Source organism: Patagioenas fasciata, chromosome 2 (assembly GCF_037038585.1).
Source record: "Patagioenas fasciata isolate bPatFas1 chromosome 2, bPatFas1.hap1, whole genome shotgun sequence".
NCBI lineage: Eukaryota > Metazoa > Chordata > Aves > Columbiformes > Columbidae > Patagioenas > Patagioenas fasciata.
The window spans coordinates 65,030,615-65,052,855 of record NC_092521.1 but is presented as its reverse complement, the minus strand read 5'-3'; the positions used below and the strand labels follow the sequence as shown (position 1 = coordinate 65,052,855).

Genomic DNA, 22,241 nt, shown 5'->3' with positions numbered 1-22,241 from the left:
TCTCGTGTGGTGCTTTACTGGCTCTAAATGTCAAAGCGATCAAACAATTCTGGCTATTAAAATACCAAGCGAGGAAAATAAATTTTTTAATACCATTAGCTGTACTTTGAATGAAAGGGCTGTATTGACCTGCCCTAGTTTCTTGGAGTTAATATTATTATTATTATTATATTATCCACAGGGTTGTGTTAAAAGAACATGAGTGTTGGAAACCCTTCAAAGTAGGAGCGGACTAGGGCTGGACTGCCATCTTAGTTTTGTCAGTCTTAAATTAATCACTGTATGTATGTGTTACGATTAGTCTTTCTTTCGGCTCCCTGCCTCCCTGGCAGACCATCTACTTTCTGAACAAGCACTGCAAATTTTCTGTTACTCCTTTTGTCTGGCTTGGGCCTTATTTATTGCATACTCATTGAATTCTGCTCTCAAGAAGGAATTACTGCTTTCCTTGTGGGCTTTTCTCAATGCATCCTCAAGCTACTGGGTGAAATGAACATAAAGAAAATGTAGAGATGGAAAAAATATCTGCTAATTTGGGGTGCATTGCTGGAAATTAATTAGGAATTAATACTGGATTTGTGCGGTACACTTACTACAAAGAATCTTGCTCCATGAACTAGGCTCCCATGGTTTAGTGTCCTTAAGGAGCTTGTTCTTTGGATGACTAGACCACTGGGTTCATGTTTTATTTCTGCGAGTGTCTGCAGTTCAGGGCTCAGGATCCCATCTGGGCTGGATGCCACCTCCTTGGTTATTGACAGAAGATGGGCATGGTCCTGTGCAGCTGTGGCCAAAGTTGGTGCCAAGAGAGGCTGCTGAATCGAGTCCCCGCAGCAACGGGCACATGAGGTTTCAAGGGGGCGATTCTGAGGAGAGAGTTGCTCCTATCAGCCAGCACTGGGCTTCCAGCTGACTGAGCAGATGCAGAATTGGTAGCTAAAATGAGTAAGATTTTGTTGACAGGTGTACTTTTTTTGTCAGTTTTGTGAACCTGCATTTTCAAGCGCGCATGAAGTGCTTGAAAGCCAGGTCTTCTCCTGCACCATTCTCCATCTCATGACAAATCAAGTGTTTTTGGCAGCCAAATCTCACCACCTTCCAGTTGGAATCCAAAGCTGTGAGCAGGGGATGGTTTTAGGGCTGGTGCTTGTTATCTGCAGGTGGTGCAACCAAACTTCCATAGTTGCTCAGGCACCTGAAATTGTAGTCGACTCTGGCATGGTACCTGCAAGTACTCACCTTACTCCTCTGAGGTTCCTATTCTTCCTTGGGATTTTTATATATAAATGCTCTTTGGTGGCAGATGTCTAAACTTCTCTTTCTGGAGGGAGATTCTACCTCATCATATACATCCAAGTTCAGTGGCTGGTGCCTTCAGCTAGAAAGTGAAAGATGGACCCCCCCTGTGTTTGCTTTTCTGAGTAAGGACTTGTTCCCAGAGCTCTGGGATCCCAGCACCAGGCAGACAATTAAATGTAGCAGTTGCATGAGTTACACGCTCCAAGTCATTTCATTGTGTATTTGTGGGGGGTTGAACAGCTGAAGTCCAGGTTTGCCTAACATGATGTTGAGTATCACTTGAACTTTTGAAGTATGTGACAAAACAGAGAATTTGCCCGGAGAGAGGAAGCGCTGGACAACATGCGAGATGTATTTCAAATTGAGCCCTTCGATTCTGATCATCTACATGAATGGTTTTAACCATTTGGTGCTCAACTAACCACTCCCTTTAACATTTCTCAAGTTTCTCATGGGAGGTTGTCAAACGGTGTTACGCCCATATGGAACAAAACCATCCCTAACTCTCATTTTAATTGAACTTAAGGAGTCCACTTCTGAGCTAGTGTATGTGTTTGAGTTACTGGATGCATGCAACATTTCATGTCAGTCAATGTAGATATCTCAGTAGCTGAAACGTGTTTGGTAACTCAATTCAAGATTCTTAGATCTTGGTAATGCAATTATTTTAATAATATAAAGTTTGTGAGGGATTAATCCTTTAGATTGCTGAAAGGAAATAAACCCCAACATCTCATCTCAATAAATGCTACAACCAGTTTCATAGGCAAAAACTTTTATTTGGTCTGAAAGAATTATGTATATCTTACATTTCTTCTGATTAACGTGCCTAGCAATTTAAATGCTGGTTTGGTTACTCTGTTGCCCGTGTTTCTTCACATATGTAAATAATCCATCTATTTTTTAAAAAAAATCATAGCTTAAATAACAGTCTTCCAAGTCTGGGCTGTACACAATGTTTTGAAATTGCTTCCTTAAAGATGCAAGGAGGAAGAATAGTTTTTGTGCTAGAGATTTCATAAAATGAATACATACCAAGCTGAATTTGTATAAGCTGTGGCAGGAATTCAGTTTTATGAATTTAGATTGTCCTGGCATTAGGGGGAGAGGGTGGAGTCCTCAGTGTCTCTGCTGTGGCTGCTGTCATTTAAATGCACAAGGTTTTGAAGCATACAGTAGGAAAGCAGACGTGGCGTTTTGAAATCATACAAAGAATCAACCAGTTTCTGATTAAGAACACCTTTTTTTTCTCAGTTTCTTCCTTTAAGTGGAGAAGTTACATAGCGAAGGACTCACAGAATCACAAAATGTGAAGAGCGTTAGTGTGAAGTTGTTACAAGCTCATTAATTTTTTTATCCAAAGTAAATGCATTTAAAGAAAAGCAGTTTTTGCCTGACTGGAGCAAACGATCTGAATTCCTTGGGTCATGTTTTCTGCTCCAGCTGATTTTACGGATGTAGGCACTGCGGCTTCAACACATGCAGTTTAGACAATGTTCACGATTACTTGTGAAAATATTTGTGCAAACGTTGCTTCCTTAAGCCTCAGACCTACTTAAAATAGACACAATGCTCTGACAGCAATTTCAGTCCGATTTTGGAAATAATAAGGAAGAACTGTTCAGAAAAATACATTTGTGCTGAAACTAACAGTTGCTTGTAGTGTCTCTAGGCACAAGCACCTGTCATCTGTCACAGTAGAGTAATTTCCAATAGTGATACCAAAGTACTGGTTAAGAAAATGGATCTCTTTCTATAGTATGTTATGTTTCCTTATACGGTGTTCCCTGCTAAGGAGCCTTCTCACTGAACACTGACTTCTGTGTTCATCTAATAAAACCGGACTCAAGCAGAGCTCAGAGTGAATTGAACAATTTAAAAACTTTAAAAAGCAGCTTCCCAACCTCAATTTCTTTTCCCCCAAACAGCAGCAGCAATAGTGTGGGAACTGTCCTGGAAGGATGGAGGTAGGGCCATGTGCTGAACAGTACATTTGTGACAATAGTACAATTATGTGGCAATAAAAACACGTTAACACTCCCATATTTAACAACAGAAGTTTCAGAAGCAAAAGGCTTCTTAAGCAATAACATAAGGACACTCAGAATGACAGGCATCTGCTATAAAAACCTAGCAAAGGTGCTAACAGCATCTCACCCCTCACAGGCTCCACAGCACGTCCCAGAATATTGAAAAGGCTGAGAAGCCACTTGACAGCGCAGGTGGAAGTGGAAGTTTCAGGCCTGACCAGCGCGCAGGAGCTGGCCAAGCACGTTTTACATCTTGTCAACAGCCGCAGGCTGACAGTTTCAAAATAGCCCCATCATCTGGGGAGCTCAGCTGACACTGGCACTATTTAAAGGGCCTCGCTGCTTCACCACCCTTTGACCTGGTGCCTAATGCCACCCTTGAGGGACGATAAAGACTCTTGAGGGAGTGGGGCTGCTGCAGCACCTTCCAAGGCAGCTCTTCAGCTCTCCTGCCAGAGAGCTGCGGGCGACAGGAGATGAGAAGCAAGAGCAACACCGAGCAGTAGGCGCTGCTTAAGTAAGCTGAGGTTTTGGGCTCAGAATGCCAGAGCTTGTCACTTTATCCTGCGCGCTGTTCTCAGGACAAGCCAAGGAGCTGAACAGCCATGGAAAAATATCCTCCAGCAGCAGTCCTGCAGGGTTGCTGCTTGCAATGTTTAACTACATTTTGAACAAGATGAGGAGTATACCTTTTTTTTAAAAAAAAAGACCTGAAAAAGGGGAAAAGCTGATGCTGATCTAATTGTCTGATGGAGGCAGATGTGGCATGTACTGAAGTGTTTTTTCCACCTTGCTCAGCCAACATTTCAACTTTTTCCTGTGGCAACTAACGCTTCCCTGTGCATTAGTTATTGAACAGGCCTAGTCAGTCATGTCCTGGGGGTATACACAGGAGGAGTTTGGGAATCCAGATAAATTAAATTTAAAGTACCATGGCCATGAAAGACAGATGAAGCTTATTTCCTTTCCTTTGGGGCTCTATTAATAAAATCTCCAGCTTCTGGGTGCCGTTCATGGGAAAGCACTACGATTTTCCAAATACCTCTCTTCGTATTGTCCGCAAGACACTGTGCAAATTTGGCGTGAAGCACCCGTCACCCATCATTACAGCTGTGCATACAGCTCACCTAAGAATTTTATAATTAAAAGTTATCCATATAATTTTCAAAGGACTGATGTCACTTAGCACATCTGAAAAGTGAAATACTGACATTACTGTTTTGCCCCTCGCAAGTAACAGTCCTGTTGTCAAAATTCACACAACTCAGCCTTGTATTTAAAGCCTAAGGCTGCAAGTCTGTCATTAGCATGGCTGCTACACTTTTGTTCCTAGTCAAAATGAATCTCTGCTTCAGCTGGATTTTTTGGCACTTGGGTGAGAAAGCTCTGGACAGCTGGAACAGATCTGCTCGGTCATTTTTTTTTTCCTTCTTTGCATCAATTTTCCACCTGTGAAACCCAAAATCCCACCACCAAGTGCAGCTGCGATTCCTGCCACTTTGTAGCCTGCAAGGAGCCCAATGGGACCCCCCACCACTCCACCAATAACTGCACCTGCCACAGGCAGAGCTGCCAGCTTGTACATTGCAGCCTGTAGAGGGGGAAAAAAAAAATAGTTAGAATACTTGCTTGTGGTGATGCGCATTTCCCCCTCATTGCTCTTGGCAAAGACTGGAATGCTCAGTGATAAATAAACTTTACAAGTTAGTATTTAAAAAAAAAAGATGATCTACTATCCCACGTGTATGACAGAACACAGCAAAACCAATTCAAAACAGAGCTCTCTCACATATGCTGTTGTGAAGCAGGTCATTTTTACTGCCTGACTGTGCACGTTATTACCTCATCTCCATCATTATCAAATGAGAAACTGAGAAGATGCTCAGACTTTTCAGTAACACACCTGAATCTGGGTTTGTGGCTTATAGCAACTATCACTGACAGCTACATAGAACAGGACTGAAATTGCACGTTATCATCACCCTGTTGTTTTACGCTTATTTTATTTTTGTGAGCCAATCGCTGGATGCTCCTGTCTTTGCAGGTAAACCAAGGCAGCATCAGAATAGCATTAAAAAAGCAAAACCAAACCAACAAGCCTGTATTTCCTAGTAGCCTGGATGTGATACAAAATTACATGAGATTGATTTTTTTTTTCCCTGCTACCTGTGGGTCATTTCTTCCTTATTTCCTTAATTGCTGGCTCCTTCAGCATTAAAGATGGCAGATCAATTGGGTTAATACAGAGGACTGCTGGGAGGCAGAGCACCATTGATTCACCAGCAGGAGCAGATCCCTACCTTCCCCAACTTTTTGGTTCCCTCTTCAACATTCACAGCAGCACTGTTGACATGGTCTTCAATCCTGTCAATCTTCTCCTGCTGAGACTAGATGCAAAGGAATTATGAGTGAGGGCACCTGCTGGGAAGCAGCAGTGAGCCAATACACACCATTTTAATGCCTGTAATCAGGGCCCCACAGCCGCTTTCATCTGCTACCCACTGCAGCCTGCAGCCTTAATGGTGCTTCATTAATAGCATCTGATAAACTGTGCTGAAACTGCAAACTTTAAAAAAAAAAAAATCTTAACTATTAAGTAATAATATGGTGTGGGTATTATACAATGTGTTGCTGCAGTTAAACAACCCCAAAACATTTGATTTCTAAATCTTGTCTGTGAACAGATGAACTCGCATTCCAAAGGGAAAAATAATCCAAACTAGCCTTTTTGTTTCCTGCTGAGTTTCACATTCACAAAAAATTCTATAAAGAGCATTTATAACATCAGTACCGACTCCAGCATACAAAGCTGCACCAAGAAATCTAAATAGAAGTGTTTAATCAGGACATTATGAAACACTGACTCAACTTTACAAATAGAGTGGTGACAGTACTCAAAATACACTTCATGTTCCTCTACATTTATTGTTTTCATTTTACAAAACCTTCCATCTTGTCTCCAAATGCAGTCAGATTCCCCTGCAGTCTCTCTCAGAGAATACTGGAGCAGAAGATAAAGGGGTTTGTGGGCTTGTTTGTTCTTGTTTTAATCTCAGCAGTACCCAGGCTGTTTTATGTCACAAAATAATGAGAAGGCTAATGTTCACCTTAAAGTCAAAGGCATTCTGAACTTTTTTCCTCTTTCTAATTCAGAAACTGCTGAATCTACCAGCTCTGGTATTTTCACCTATGATCCAATCCATGTACTTTAGATGCTTGTTATTGTATCTACTGATGGTTATGTGTAAAATCCAGAAAGTCCTGGGAGCAGGAACATTTAGGCTACTGAATAAAAATTTTTGCAGTCCCTCTCCAACCTAATGAATCTTAATTTTTTTTTTTGCATATGTGAAGCAGCACATATTCAGCAGAAAGGATAAAAACTAACCCAACAGCAATAAGATTAAAGAACTCTCCTAGGAGATGAGAATTGTGAGTTTAAGTTCCCTGTGGCACAGGAAGAACTAAACGTAGGGAACTGAGTGTGGACGGTGCACAACCTTTTGGCAGCTACATTTTTGAGAGCAGAGAAAGGGTGTGATAAAGGTGAAGGACACTTGAAATTTTTCTACTACTGAATAAACAAGGAAAAGTAGCTGAGAAACAGCCGCCCTGTGCAGTGAAGGCTATTATCACCATGATGATTAGAAGCAGTAAAAATGAATGGGACCTGAGTGCAAGTCTGCAGGCAACACTGCAGAGCTTCTGCTAAGGTTCAGCTTGTGGCTGGAACATCAGTAGGTGCTCTAGTTACAAGAACTCAGGAACAACTACTAGCAGTAGGGCTGAAACAGAAGACTGTTGTCTTCTCAACAAATGTCTTTGACAGACCCTCAACAGGACAGCCAGAACGATACTTGTAGCAATGACTCACTGATGGAGGGAAGGAAGAGCTTTAGGTTTTCTAACCAGGTGTGGCAGCTGAGTAGTTAAACTGATGCTTTTGAACATCTGTTTGCACTTGAAAATCAAAAGAAAACTTTACATCAAATTGTCTAGAAGGTTAAAACATTAAATGCATCACCTGCGACTTGGGAAAGTATGTAATGGACAGGTTTGGAAACTATAGGTGTCTTTATCATAGGTCCCAAGTTGCACAGGCAGCACCTTTGTGCAGGCACCTCAGCTCACTGCAGGGAAACTGCTCTGCCTCTACTGGCATGTTCCTCACGTTCCTAACAGTGACGAGGGTTTTGTAGTCTTGAATATCGGACTGAATAATTTCAGCTAATGCTATTCTGGTATTCCGTCACTTTGCTCAAGTGATCCTAGCTCAGTCTGAGTTCAGATTACAGGGCAGAAGTACTGCTCATCTTTTATTTCCCCCAACCAGGAGTTCCCCATTCGCCTTCTTTCTGTACAAGACTCTGTCTAGGACAGAACGCAAAATTAATACTTACATTGACTAAGAGAGAAAAATCAGTCACCAACTGGCTAAGCTGAATCAAGTCCTACAAACAAAAAACAAGTGTTATTTTGTAATAGTTGCTCAAAACAAGAGCACCAGTGTGGCAGTAAGGGAGTTTCAACATACCCCTTCTAAGGTTTCCCAGGACTCAGCTGCATTTTCTTCCTGAGGTATTTCGGGAAGGCGGGAGTAGATCTGGATTAAGCTTTGGGAGCCATCCTTCACTTCCATGTTATGTAAAGTTTCTGAATGAGAAACATGATGTTTATAAAGAAATGCAGGGGATCAGAATGCAGGTGATGTGCAAAGTTTCTCACTCTTAATGTTTCACAAGGATAAACTGATATTTAACCCAAGTGAAGCCAAGCAACAGCCCTGGAAATGATCATAGAGGGAAAAGTCTTACAGCACTAGACAGTTTCTTAGAAGGAAGTTACTGCCGAAGAAACAGGTTCATTTCTATCAGCACCTTCTCACAATCAGCTCTGAGAATGATATTAAATGATACTCCCGAATTCAAGGTCAGTTGATTATTTTTGTATCAACCAAGCTAAGAAAACTGAACTTGGGACAAAATCTTTTCATTTACATACGACACATAAAACCACTGTGCTTCCAAAACTGAACAGACAGTTATTCATTTTATGATTGATTATTCTGCTAGTGGTTTGATTTTCAGCCATTTCGGACTCAAAAGAGCTGGAGGAAAATCCTTTCAAAGTAACAGCAGCGAAAACCAAGTAACATGCTGCTGAGCACTCAGTGCTGGAACCAGTTGGGTAACCGTACTGGGAGGACAGAAAACATTTGAAGCTTGGCAGTGTGTAAAGGAGATAATTCTCTGGTGTTTTCCTTTCTAAATCACCTGGGTTGAATGCAGAAGGCATTAGAATGAAGCATGGTGGAAAAAATAGGGAATAAGAAGACAGCTGGGTGGTATGGGGTGAGCAGATGTGACAAAGAGACACACAGATACCTCCTCCAGTTAGAGCGCCCAGCCTTGAGCCACTACGGATGGAATAGACACGTGCATAATTATGGACAAGTAATGAAGTGGTACTCAAGAATAATAAGAAACAAGTCTGGCTTGTCATGGCAAGGCTTAAGCTTGAGGGTACGAAAGGCAGACTGGAGAATGTATGTGTGTAAACACAGTGCAGAGATCATGATAACTGAGACAACTTAAGTTTCTAAAGGAAGGTATTACAGCTACTTCAGTAGGACACTGGTGTTTCCTGCCTTGGGAGGGCAGTACCAAGGGAAAGCTTAATATGGGGAAGACTGGTTAGATATGTCTAATAATATTAAAGTGTAAATATTATATTAGAATAGTTACAAACAATGAATGTGCCAAGGTACTATAATAATATTATACAAGTGTTACTACAATGGATATGAACAATTGAAAATAAATGAAAATAATCATATTCAATAACAAGTCAGTAACAGTGCATGCTTTTTCATTGAATTAATTTCACGTAAAATAAAAATTATACATTTTAATAATATTTGTCCATTTCTCAACATTTTAATCCAAATATCTCAAAATACATGAAGGCCCTAATCTTCCTACTCTCTGATCAACAGAACTCTGGCTTCTATGAAGCAAATATTCAGCTGTAATTACTAAGTAAGAAGAGTAGCAGCATAACGATGGAGTAAGCGATTCTGGGGTTTATTTTGGCCTCGTTTTTCTTCCTGATTATTTCTACCCCTTTTCCTTTAAGAATCCAGACATGGAAGGCACTTCACCTTCTACAGTCATCACCTGCTCTTCCAGAACAGATGTTTGTTCTATAGCATCAGATTATGTTACATACTCTGTTCTGAAGTATTGCTCTTCCCTTTTCACTATAATTAATCATTTATCCAAACGTGTCCCACTTTTGGATAAACCAATTCTGCTATGTATTCTGACATGGAGCATTTTATTCCATTTCAATCCTTCACAATCTTATTTCCAAATCAATTTTCTTCTGCCAAAAAAGCATACTCTTCCCTAATTAGCCACATGCACGCTAGGTTAGTTGAAATTAAAATATATGTAATTCAAAAGCAAACAAAGAAAGCTCACTAAGCAAAAGCGCCTCCTCACAAATTATGCTCCCGATTCCTGTCTGTCCTTAACAACCTGTGCTGACCTACTGTAGAAGAGCAAGCACATCCTTCAACATACATGAATGATACCAAACTTTACCATGACACACATTCAAGGGAACTTAAAATCATGTTTCCACTATCATTTTCTAATAACTCAAAGTTAATGGAAAAAAAAAACCTCAAGGAAAATTCTTTACTCACTTCAAAAACTAAAGAATAAGAAGGGTAAGAGAAGGTGAAACTGTTTGGGCTAGAAGTCTGAGTAAAAAATTTATATTCCCTAGTTCAAGTTTTATCAAGTCTAATCAATTTTAATAGAATTGAGAATGGAAGTGGCTCCACCAGTTCACTTACAGCATCTCCACAGAAATGCAATAATACAAAACACGTCTGCAGATTCCAAAGAGCAGCTTCGCACCTCATTACACTCAAGATAAAAATCTAATGCTCTGGAAGATTCAATATGTTGCTTAAAAGATTTTAGTAATTTTAAGAGTGGAGTCTCACCTTTTGTTAATATTTCTTTAAAATGCAATTAAATTCCATTTCTATTGGACCTGAGCTGAGGATGGTGAAGGGGGGAAGGGACCTCATCATTTCACTGACATGGGCCATTTGAATTTGTAAACTCCTTCCTTCTCTACCAGATGGGAAGGAACACGCTAAAAAGAATGGGGACACTGGAGCTCCTTTGATTAAGATCACCAGCCAAGACTTGCTTTCAGGACTGCGCACAAAAGAACAGGCAATGTATTGCATCTGTGTTCAACAGAGCTGCTTTCACAGTCAGGCAGCTTGAAAAAAAAAATGTGTTTAATTGTATTTAGTTGTCTGCCAGCCTGTGTGTTTCACTTTAAATGGGGTGCATTATTTCTGTATTCTTGAGCAGACTTGCAGGAGCATGTCATCCCACTAGTATTTTTCTGTTCATCTCATCCCAATCTTTCTGCTCAGTTTCTTGTCTCCCTGAGGAGCAGCTACACTCAATGTCCTCCATACTTTAAAGGTACTTCAGAATTTAAAAGCGGTCCTGTTCTTTGAAATTAAACTCTAGTTCCCATTTACCACCTATGTAACTGTTAGAAAAGCCATAAGCCAGGACAAGACCTTTCCAATGAAATACAAGAATGTATTGAAAACCACTGCAGAAAGTTACCAAAAGAAGGGATACTTTAAATTTAATTCTGATTGTAACAGAGAAGAGCTTGCAAAGACCCTGAAAGTAATGGCTGATATGGATGAAGGGAATTGCTGAATACCAGAGTTCACTATTCTAAAACTCCAAGACTAAAGACATCAAGTTCCCCCCAAATGAGATATCAACAAATTTGGCAAACTGACTAAACTATGAAGTTCCTAAAGGATAAAGGGCTGCAGAAGAGCTGGCAGACACTAATAAAACAGGCTGCACTGAGGATGACAGCAAATTGTCCTGATGCAGAGGAAAACATTTATGGCTTCAGCAACAGCTTTTCAATGCCCCCCTGGATTTCAAGAATTTGACACACAGTTAAGATGAGCACAAGCAATAATATAAACATGGGAAGCTAGTATCAGAAAGACCAGGACACAAACAAATGGCAGCTATCAAAGGGCACAAATGGTAGCAAGAAAGTTTCTATGAATGCCACTGAAGTTAGAGGACAATGAAGTATAAGTGCATTGCCAGGTAAAGAAGGAAAATAACAGATAACCCAGAGAAAGATGAGGTCGGTCTTATACAAAAAGGTAGCTGTCATCAGATACTTGATGCAATTCATTTAAACAATGAGAAAAGAGGAAAAAAAAAGGCTGAAACATAAAGAGAACAACTTAAAAATATTTAGATGAGCTAGATTTATTCCAGCTCTGAGGGTGTGATGAAATTTGCTCTACAATATTTAAGAAAAAGCCTCTGAAAGTTCAAGCATATTTCTGAGAACTTGCAGAGAGTACTAAAGGGGTCCCAGAGGACAGCAAGAGAACAGACTCAGTTATTATCTTCTTTTTTGGCAGAGGAAGGAGGACGCAGCAAATAGCCAGACTTTGAAACCCACAAAGATATTAGGACAAGCTACTGAACAACCAGCTAAAAGATGTTGAAGGTATTGAGTAAGTCAAGAGCCCTATGTCAAAAGCCACATCAGTCTTTTTTATCAGCCTTTTAAGATGATGTAACTTTTTTACCATGAGGGTGGTGAGGGACTGGAACAGGCTGCCCAGAAAGTTGTGAAAGCCCCATCATTTGAAGTGTCCAAGGCCAGGCTGAATGGGGCTCAGAGCAATCGGATCTAGTAGATGTCCCTGCAACCTGCATGGGGGGTGGACAATATGATCTTCAAATGTCCCTTCCAACTCAGACCATTCTATGGTTCTATATTTGCTACATCTTGATGTTCTGATACTGGACATTCTCGAAAGCAAGCCCAGTCTTCAAATCTTTCCTCCCTGTTCAACCATTAGACTTGCTAGCTTGTTAATCACAATTGGAAGAGTTCTTGTAGTTCTTTATATAGCAACAGGAAGGGTCATGAAATCAAATTTGATGGCAGGTTCTTCTACAATGCCACTGACTGAGAATACTCTTTCAATTTGAAGATACATGACATTTTCAAACAACTTTAAACAATATTACTGGTGCAGCAATCAAACTAATTACTGTTATGTGGAAGGATTTAATCCTGATCTAACCAGCCTTCTCATAGATCATTAGCAGAGAGCACCAGCAGGCACCAGGGCATGGTATGGGCTTCCCCTGAAGACAGAACGGTAGAACAAGGAATAAAAGACATTCTGTACAGAAAAGAGGGGAAAAAAGTAAATATGTCTGACTTGTAGCATGCTATAGTGTGTTTTCAAAATCTTTTTTTTAAAAGGATTTATAGTTTTCTGCTTTCTTGTCAGTTACCAAGATAAAATACTACAGGAAGAGATGCTCTCCTTTATATACATACTTGTTCCTCTTTCCCAAGTATTTCAGCAATGGTATATTATACTGTCATAAAAAAAATGCTTTCTTCTTGATGTTGCACATACTAATTCAGTGAAAATGGCCCAAAGGATCAAGTAATCAAGTGATTTGCAGGGAAAAAAAAAAAAGAAGTCAAGCTACCATGAAACATGAATTTAAATTTTCTTCCTGTTAACAGTCTTCTATTTCAAGATCCAAGGCTACAGGATCTGTCCCAAGGAAGGCCACAGCTATTGAATTTCTTAAGATTGGAGAGCAGAGTAGGGGAAAGGAACCTGGGGGTTCTGGTGGACAGCAGGATGACCATGAGCCAGCACTGTGCCCTTGTGGCCAGGAAGGCCAATGGCATCTGGGGTGTATGAGAAGGGGGGTGATTAGTAGGTAAAGAGAGGTTCTTCTTCCTCTCTACTTTACTCTGGTGAGACCACACCTGGAATATTGTGTCCAGTTCTGGGCCCCTCAGCTCAAGGACAGGGAACTGCTGGAGAGAGTTCAGCGCAGAGCAACGAAGATGATTAAAGGAACGGAGCATCTCCCTTATGAGGAAAGGCTGAGGGAGCTGGGTCTCTTTAGCTTGGAGGAGACTGTGGGGTGACCTCATTAATGTTTATAAATATGTAAAGGGTGAGCGTCACAAGGATGGAGCCAGGCTCTTCTCAGTGACAACCAATGGTAAGACAAGGGACAATGGGTACAAACTGGAACACAGGAGGTTCCACTTAAACATGAGAAGAAGCTTCTTCTCAGTAAGGGTGCCAGAGCACTGGAACAGGCTGCCCAGGGAGGTTGCGGAGTCTCCTACTCTGGAGACATTCAAAACCCACCTGGACGCCTTCCTGTGTAACCTCATCTAGGTGTTCCTGCTCTGGCAGGGGGATTGGACTAGATGGGTCTTTCAAGGTCCCTTCCAATCCCTAACATTCTGTGATTCTGTGTGATGCTTAATTAGAGCATTCGCCACTCATCAAAACTCAGTCACAGGTCATGAGAGAAATGTAGTGCAGGGAAATAAATCCACTTCCTGACTAATAATCATTATTCAACTGTAATCTCATTTGTTTACTTCATTTATACCTGGTCAGAGAGGCTACAGACTGGATACAACAACACAGATACAATACATACAGAAATTAAATTCTACTACCTCCTCCTATAGTTGCAGATCTGGTTAAAGAGGCATCCTCCAGTCCTCCGACTTGCCTTCTAAGTTCTTCTGCAGATTCAGAATGGAGCTGCAGGAATTCTTTTACGGCAAACGAAGCCTCCTCTTTAACGGGATTTATCATTCTCTGCAGAATGGGGGTGTCTTCCTGCCGGACTCGCAAACAGAGTTTCTCCATCTCCCTCATATTGGCACGGACTTGCTGTAACAGTTTTAAGAGTTATTTTGCAGCTTACTATGTAAGAACACCAGGCACCTTCAGTGAATGGGAAGCAACTATCATCTTGATTATCATTAAATAATAATAAAAACTGCCATTTCTAACGTTTAATAAACTATGACACACACAAAATAACCAACCCTCCGAAGTCCCTGCTTTCAGGCCAGGTTGAGGTGTCTCAGGACATATTGTGGAGTCTTCTTGGACCGGACCTACTTTCCATAGGGGAAGCTGAGCTCTCTGCCCCAGAAGAACCAAAGATCAAGGACGAGATGGACGAAATGCTTTTATATTTTTTATATTAAGCTATTGTGGTGGTCATAGCACTTCAGGATACAATCACTTACAACCCCCAACTACCCCAAAACTATCATTTTCATTTTGTAAAGACAACTTCAAGGACAAAGAAGAAGAATTACTTTTCTTGGCAATGTTTGTATTATTTTTCTGAGAAGAAGAATGAATATATTTGTTCAATTGGAGCATGAAATACAGAAATATTTAGTTACAAGAGTTTTGAGAAGGTATGAACCATTCACAACTAGCAAGAAGAGTCTGTGTGTATCTCCTGTGAGATAAACGTCTGTTTAGAGCAAAAATAGACTTTAACTACCTAGGTTTTTAAAATCCAAAAATGCACATAACTTTTCTTTTTCTGCAAACCAAGAAATTTATACTTTAAATTATACCACTCATTGTTTTAGGACAAGGTTTTTATCTAATTGTAAAAAAAAATAAGGCTGTAATAAATAATATTAATTGCATTACATTATAAGGTGATATAGTAATTTATTTATTGCAATTCTTCTCACAGCAGAACAAGAAAATGGATTAACAGCAGTGAGTGGTTAGAAAAAGAAAGGTTTTCTTTGGTACAGGTAACGCCTTAGAAAGGCAACACGGCTTACCTGGAAAAGCAAGAACTAGATTGACTTCCTGCTAAATTCCTAATTTAGGAATTCATTTTATTTATATGCACTCGTAGAATTAAGTTTTTTAACATGTATGGAAAGAACAGAAGAAATATGATTACAGAAAAAGGAAATTAATTCAACCAGACGTGGAAGTAACACCACACGAGTCGTATTAGGCAACCAAAGAAAGAACTATTGCTTCGTAAAAACCGTCTGTCAAATACTAAGAGTACATTCTACTGTATGCCGGAATTCAGAGTACTACTAGCCAAGTTAGGCTCCATTATTTAAGGCTAACCCCAGGCAAAAACACTGACTAACAATCAAAAAAGGGAAATACAAAAAATAAATCTGTAAGATGTTGAGTTGAATTAGAAACATGGCACCAAATAATTTTCCTTATGCATTTCTCATCTTAATCTACCCTGCTCTTCCTGTTCTTGTCCTCCCATGGTCTGCCCATAAGTACTGAAAAAGGGAGAATATCATCACTGTCACAGGACACCATGTGCCAAAATTCTTGGTTTATAAAATCTTGGAATTTTATTTAAAAAACAAAATAGGACTATGTAGACACAACATCTAATTATCTATTCTGTGAAAGTTCTGTGCAGGGGACCAAGTGAAGTTGATCCTCCTCTTTTGTCTAAGGAAACAAAATTATTATTCTCCTGCCTTTGACTGTAATGGAGACAAAAAAACAACATGCCAAACAAAGACTTGTGAAACAGTGACAACAGTGAGTTTGGGAGGTGCTAATAATGCTTCCAATGCAGTTTCTTTAAAAAATAGTCTATCAATTAAAAAAATAAAAGGAAAAATTTCCCAGTTGAAATTGAGTTCAAACGTAGCTCTGCTAGAGATTTGCATCACTGCAGCTGGGGCAAACCACCAGTACAGCCAATGCAAAGGTACAATGAAGATGGTTACTATGCAGTGAGCAACACATCCACCAACTTCCTGCTGGCGTTTTCAAAAATCCTGAACAGAAAAGCTTCAAGAGCTGCAAATTACCCACCCCAAGGAATGGCTAAATCAGATCCTCACTTCCACTGTTCACTATTACACTGCTGGTCAAAGAAAAATATCAATAATTGTGAGAAAGAAGATGGGGGAATCAGATGATGATACTGGCCTATTGGGTGAAATTTAATTTTAGTACCTCTTTCTTTGTGGTTTTGGAGAGAGGACTCTTGTTCCATTTATTGTCAATTAAACAGAAGCTAAATGACTTAGCAAGAAAGCTTAAGCCCTGCTGGGAGGAGACACATCTTAGGAGCTCACCAGGGTGTAGCACGATAAATGTTAGAGATATGCGAGTGACTGTGACTTCTTTTCATAATTATTTGAATGTGCCAGAGTTTAATCTCTGGGTAGGGCATAAAACTGTATCACTCTCTTCCCAACTGTTTCCACTTTTAAAACCAAGCTTACTTGGAGACAAAGATAATACAAAATCCTGTTTTCATTTATGGGAACTCCCAAGTTTTGAACTCACCAAATTCAGCCCAGAAGACAGAGAATTTTTCTTTATAATATTTGCAATTTTGGTCTGTTAACTTCTCAAATCAAGTAACAGTGTTTGTTTCAAACGGCGTTCTCACAAAAACCACCGGAAAATAAAGCTGGTGAAAACCTTGAAAGTTACCCCTTCAAAGCATGATCCATTGTCCCTATTTCATTTCTGATAGTTTATCTAATCTGATCTTAAAAGGACTTCTTTAGGAAGAGTTATGTCCTCCTTGACAGTATGTTACAAGAATTTTTTATCCTAATTGCCACAGCATTTTTCCTCACGTCTAACGGAAACCCCTCTTGCCTCAGTTTAAACCAGGTATTTCTAATCCTTTCTGTTCAACACAGAGAAGAAAAAGTCTTATCCTCTTTGCATCCATCTGTGCCATGTTTGCAAACAGATAACATTCCTCTGACAGGGGTCCTTTGGGCAAAATAACTTATTTGTCAGTATTTCCAAATAAGTCTCATTTTCCCAATTTCTAAACATTTTCATTGCTCTCCCTGAACACCAGGGAACACCTAACCAGCCCACAGCTTCCTCAAAAGTGTGGCATCCAAACTGGTCTAACTCTTCTACCTGGAGTTCTACTAATGCTGCCCAAAGAGACTGCATGAGTGACCGCACTGACTGCTCTCCCATTTATACATCCCACTATATTATTTGGCTTTTTCTATCACACTGCTGTGGTGGTCGTGCCATTATTACACTCGGTCTCTGCCACCATCATTCTCTTTTTCTTCTTCTTGGTCATGTTATCATTAAATGTAATGCCACATATGTTTTCCCATATTTCACACTTTAAACTCTTTATGCTGAAATAGTACATGGATGACACAGGATCTGTCATATCCAGCAAATCAGTCCCTTTTTATCTCCTGTCCTCTGTGCATTAATCACTGTCAACTCTTCCTCCATTCTGCGTGTTGTTGTTTTAAATTAAGAAGTAAATAGCACCTTCAAATAACCCACCACCTTAAACCCTTTCAAACATAAATATGATTTTTAAGAAAGTGCTGCGGTAGCTTAGCTGTACAAATGTCAACTTGCCTTCACTTATCTTGTCTGGACTTTGTTCAAAGTAATGTAAAAAAGGATATATGTTACAAATTGATTGTCATAGGCCAAATAAAATCTGAGTTTAAGGATATATCTATTCTACAGATGGCCAGAGGCTGCAGCAGTGAGCTGATTTTACATGACCCTGCACTGATGCCATAAACAATCTCCTGCAGCGAGAAAGACACTCATCTACCATGCATCTCATGCTCTCCCAGTATATTGCATAGTATTCCAGAAAGATACTTAATTTGAAGACTGCTTAACTTTAAAGATGGTAGAGAAGACATGAGCCATACAACCAGGTTTTGAAGATTTATGCAAAACAGATCTGACTGAAAACCATCGTTTACTTGTAAACCATTTTCAGTTGAAATGTAGATCATAAAAGTAAAAAAGAAAAAATAGATTAACATTTTTCAAGTAGCTTTCAACGTTAGAGCAACGCAGAGGAGAGACCTCTGCCTAGGTATGTTTTGCAGAACGCAGTCTCCTTCTGTGGGCTGAATACAGACTAAAGCCAGATCATTCAGCCACAGTATTTTTCCTTTTTTTTATTCAAAGCCTTATATCCTCTCTTGTAACTGCGGCAGTTTTCTGCCTCTCACTACAAATATGATCAAAGCAGTCCTTGGGTGTGACAACAAAATACTGCCATTTCATTGAAATGAACTTGTATCTTCCAATAATCAACTAATCGTATGGACTAGTCAGCATATATGGGGCAAAGCCTAGCAAAACTGCATAATTATTCAGGCCCTAACATTTTAAGAACTCCACACACCGCCCCTAAAAATGAAAACCCACAAGACCACGTTCATGAAAACTAATACACAGTAATTAAGAGCCATTTTCTCAGTATTTTTAACAGGGTGTCATCATACCCTAAGCAAAGATTTCCCTGGTTTCTTCACTTTCCTTTTTAGAAGTTTTTAATGTGGCCCCAGTCACCAGAAAGAAGAGGTATACGTTTATGCTCATCTATACTTCTATTATAATTTTGACCATCATCAAAAGTACAACAGAAGTAATTATTCTGGGTAAACTGAAAATTCAGAAAAATGGCTAATTATGTGCACATGGATTAAATGTAGAGTGGCTGTGCATATATTTGTCTAAAACCTGTGGCGGATGCCTTGGGTCAATATTGACTTAGGGATTCCTAATGTATTTTTACAACATCTAATTTTGAGAGCAAAGTGTGCGCTGCAGAGAACATTTGGTATCACAATAATTAATCTGATTTCTTTGCAAACAAACAGAACACAAGTCCATTGGTAAACATTTAAACAGCTTACAGCAAACACATTCTACATGTCATATAATTTATTATCAAGTACTCCAGACTCCTACCTATTTAATTAAAACAGAGAGCTAGTCTACCCTTCTTGTATGGCCCCAGACACTTATTCTGTTCTCTGGGTATCAGAATGTGAACCACTTTAAGGCATAGTTTGCATCTGGATCTAAAAGCAATAAGCATTAAATAAAATATAAGGAAATTTATTTTGGTTGAAAGCAAAAATGGCAAACTTTAGGTTGAAGACAAATATAAATGTCTCTAGAGACAAATATGACGATTTATTACTAGAGCGTTTAATGTATTTAAAAACATCATCTTCAACATGATTACTTTTTCTCTAATTATTGATAGATTATGTCTTGCTAAACAAATGATACTGATAATAAGGAGTTCCAAGAGAAGCTCTTCCTCCCCTCAGGTGTGGAAACACATTAGAGCACACACATAAGCAAACACATGCTTACTACACCACACCTGTTAGAATGCCATTGTTTTAACAGGACTTACACATTTGGAAGACTCTTTTGATATTAAGAATAAACTTATTTTATATTCGGATTTCAAAACTGCTTTGTGAAAAATCAAAATGTTCAAACCTCCAAACAACAGAAAAATCAAGTGGATTTCATATATAACTTCTTACCATCTACACTATAAAAGCTCATTAACACCTTCCATTCCTCAAAAAAGATACATAACTGGAGCTCTGCCTACTGTCTAATACTGTTGTTCAATCAGGATTAGTCCTCCTTTCTGTATTTTTTTTTTCTTTTTTTCATTTTTAGTCTGGGCTAATTTCCCGCAGGAGTCAGTAAAGCAGTGCAACAAACACAGGAATTTACAGTATTAGAATTATAAACCACAGTGGCTTAGAACCGTACCACCCCTGCTGGCAAGCCTGCTTGCCTAGATGCAGCATAGGTCACAAAAGCTTTTTCTAGTGACAAAATCTTGTCCCTTCTCTGACCACCACCTATGAATCCACCCCAAGATGTCTCTCCTGCTGGCAAAGACACAACTGTCCCCAGAATTTTGCCACTACAGCCTGTTGTAACCACCTGCTGCTGTTATCTGTGTCAGCAAACTTTGCGGTGCGGATCTGGTCTTTGTGTGTTTCTGTACTGATAATCATAGAAACATTTCAGTTGGAAGAGACCTTCAGGATCATCGAGTCCAACCATAACCTAACCTAACTCTAGCATTAAACCATGTCCCTAAGAACCTCGTCTAAACGCCTTTTAAACACATCCAGGGATGGTGACTCCATCACTTCCCTCAGCAGCCTGTTCCAGTGCCTGACAACCCTTTCAGTGAAAAAATATTTCCTAATATCCTAACTGAAATCTGAAATTTTCTTTGGCTGTGTGCTGTTCAGCAGTGTGAAGGCTGATGTTTGGCATTAGCTTCTTCACCATTTTCATCAAGACATGTCTATTTTTAGAAACAGATGTGAGATTCCCTGTGTGCTGAGTTATGAGTGACTACGCATGCAGTCACTGAGATGACACCGTGCTGACATATGTGCCTGGCATTTCCTCCTTTGTTGATATTACGCATCTAATGAGGGATTTGCACACCAAAGTAGAAGTCCAGATGTTCTGTGTTTGGTCTGAAGCCATGCTTTAAAATCAGCTATATGTCGTATTGCAACTCCTGCCTTCTAATTTAGAAATCTAAGAGGATAGTTTGCAAAAGACCAGAGTCTCCAAACTTTTGTTTGTTCAAGAATCCTCAAACATTTCTGTATGTATTTGCCTCACAGGACACAATTAGGAAACCCCTACCTTTTGAACGAACTAAAGCAATACCACGTACTTGCCAAATCCATCTGTCAAATATACACCTCTGTGAAGCACCATCCCACAGGTAACCAGTACTATGTATGTAATTTAATTCTATTAATATTACAGTCATTTTAATATGCTTACCTGAACTGTTCGTCCTGCATTGATGTGCTCTTCGTGCAATTTGTCCCAGAGTCTGCATCTATGATACTAAAATAAAGGAAAAAGACTCCATATAATTGCTATTTTTACCAACTAGGTATGCAGAAAAAAGGAACCTTCAGTAAATAATCAGTTTAATTTTCCAAAATGGACAGTAAAGAATTTGAGTCACGGGCATTTCCACTGCAAAATTAGAGAGGTAAATAGCAATGTATTTAATGAGTCATTTTGTACAAGGTTTTTTACTGAACTGCAGAAAACCAGGGTTTCAGCATCAGTTTTTAACAACAAAGTGATACTGCAGCATCCTGATATCATTGTGGCATAAATCACTTGGTAGTCAGTAAAATAAAGGGCAGAAGAAGGAAAAAAACATGGAACAGGGGATGAGCACTAGTGGTCATATAGGACAACATGGTATCTGATATTATTTAAAAGGGAGTTGCAGTCATTACACAACACTTCTGTCCACATTTACACTTTAACATTACGATATAGTTACACAGTTAAAAGAACCATCGGGGCAGATTTGGCACCTGCCTGAGGCTCCACTGACTTCCATGGGAAACTCGCCATGCAGCATTTTCCACACGACAGACACCAAAATAATTATTCCATTACGACAGAGTAAGCTTTGCAAAGAAATACATATCATCGCATATAAACCTTATCACCATTAAAATGAATCAATCCCTGCTAGTGCTAGTTGACATATAGAGACATTATCATGAAAAAGAGTAGTAAAATAACAGCAGTAGAAGTGGTGATTTGTGGAGTATGTGCTGAAACCATCAATGGATGCATCTACAATACTAGATGATATTAGAACATTCTTTTTAACTGTTAAAATATCAAGACAAAAAAACAGCATTATTTGTAAGGTATTTTTATGTAAAATTTAATTCCTCAATTTCTAAATATGCTTTGTTGTCAATAAAAAACACTTTATCTACAGCCTACATCTTTCCTTACTTCTTTTCATAATTTTAGAGACCACAGTAATACCACATTACTCAGCTTCCTAGTATATAATGAGAAATCTGAAGATAATTCTTATTTTCAAAGAAAAAAAAGTTCTTTCATGTTAGGATTTTGCAGCACTAGGGAAGACAAAAGGTTTAGTGTTCAATTAAGTCAGATTAAAGTGATTTTTCTAGGAAACTAGCAACTTCTGCGTAAATTACTATGCCATTAAAATTACTGCCATTGTTCTTTAAAATAAAATGAACAAAAAAATCTGTATCAACAGTAGATCTTCCAATTCAATCATCCCTGAAAGAGTACCGAAACAGGAATTTCTGAGGGTGGGACAGAAGGAGTTTGGGGAAAAATTA

General features: G+C 39.3%; 1 protein-coding gene across 5 annotated transcripts in view; it reads right to left on the bottom strand.

Moving 5' to 3' along the window:
- Positions 1–2,057: 2,057 nt before the first annotated feature.
- The window catches only part of STX17 (syntaxin 17), a 35,728-nt gene continuing 15,544 nt past the window's right edge, over positions 2,058–22,241 (bottom strand). For all 5 annotated transcript variants that reach the window (XM_065831067.2, XM_065831068.2, XM_065831070.2 and 2 more), the window contains 6 exons: positions 20,890–20,955; positions 13,932–14,151; positions 7,864–7,982; positions 7,730–7,780; positions 5,630–5,716; positions 2,058–4,920 (listed from right to left, as the gene is read on the bottom strand). In XM_065831067.2, coding sequence (XP_065687139.1) covers positions 4,681–4,920; positions 5,630–5,716; positions 7,730–7,780; positions 7,864–7,982; positions 13,932–14,151; positions 20,890–20,955 — 783 coding nt within the window. In that variant the 3' untranslated portion in view covers positions 2,058–4,680. The remainder of the gene's footprint in view (positions 4,921–5,629; positions 5,717–7,729; positions 7,781–7,863; positions 7,983–13,931; positions 14,152–20,889; positions 20,956–22,241) is intronic.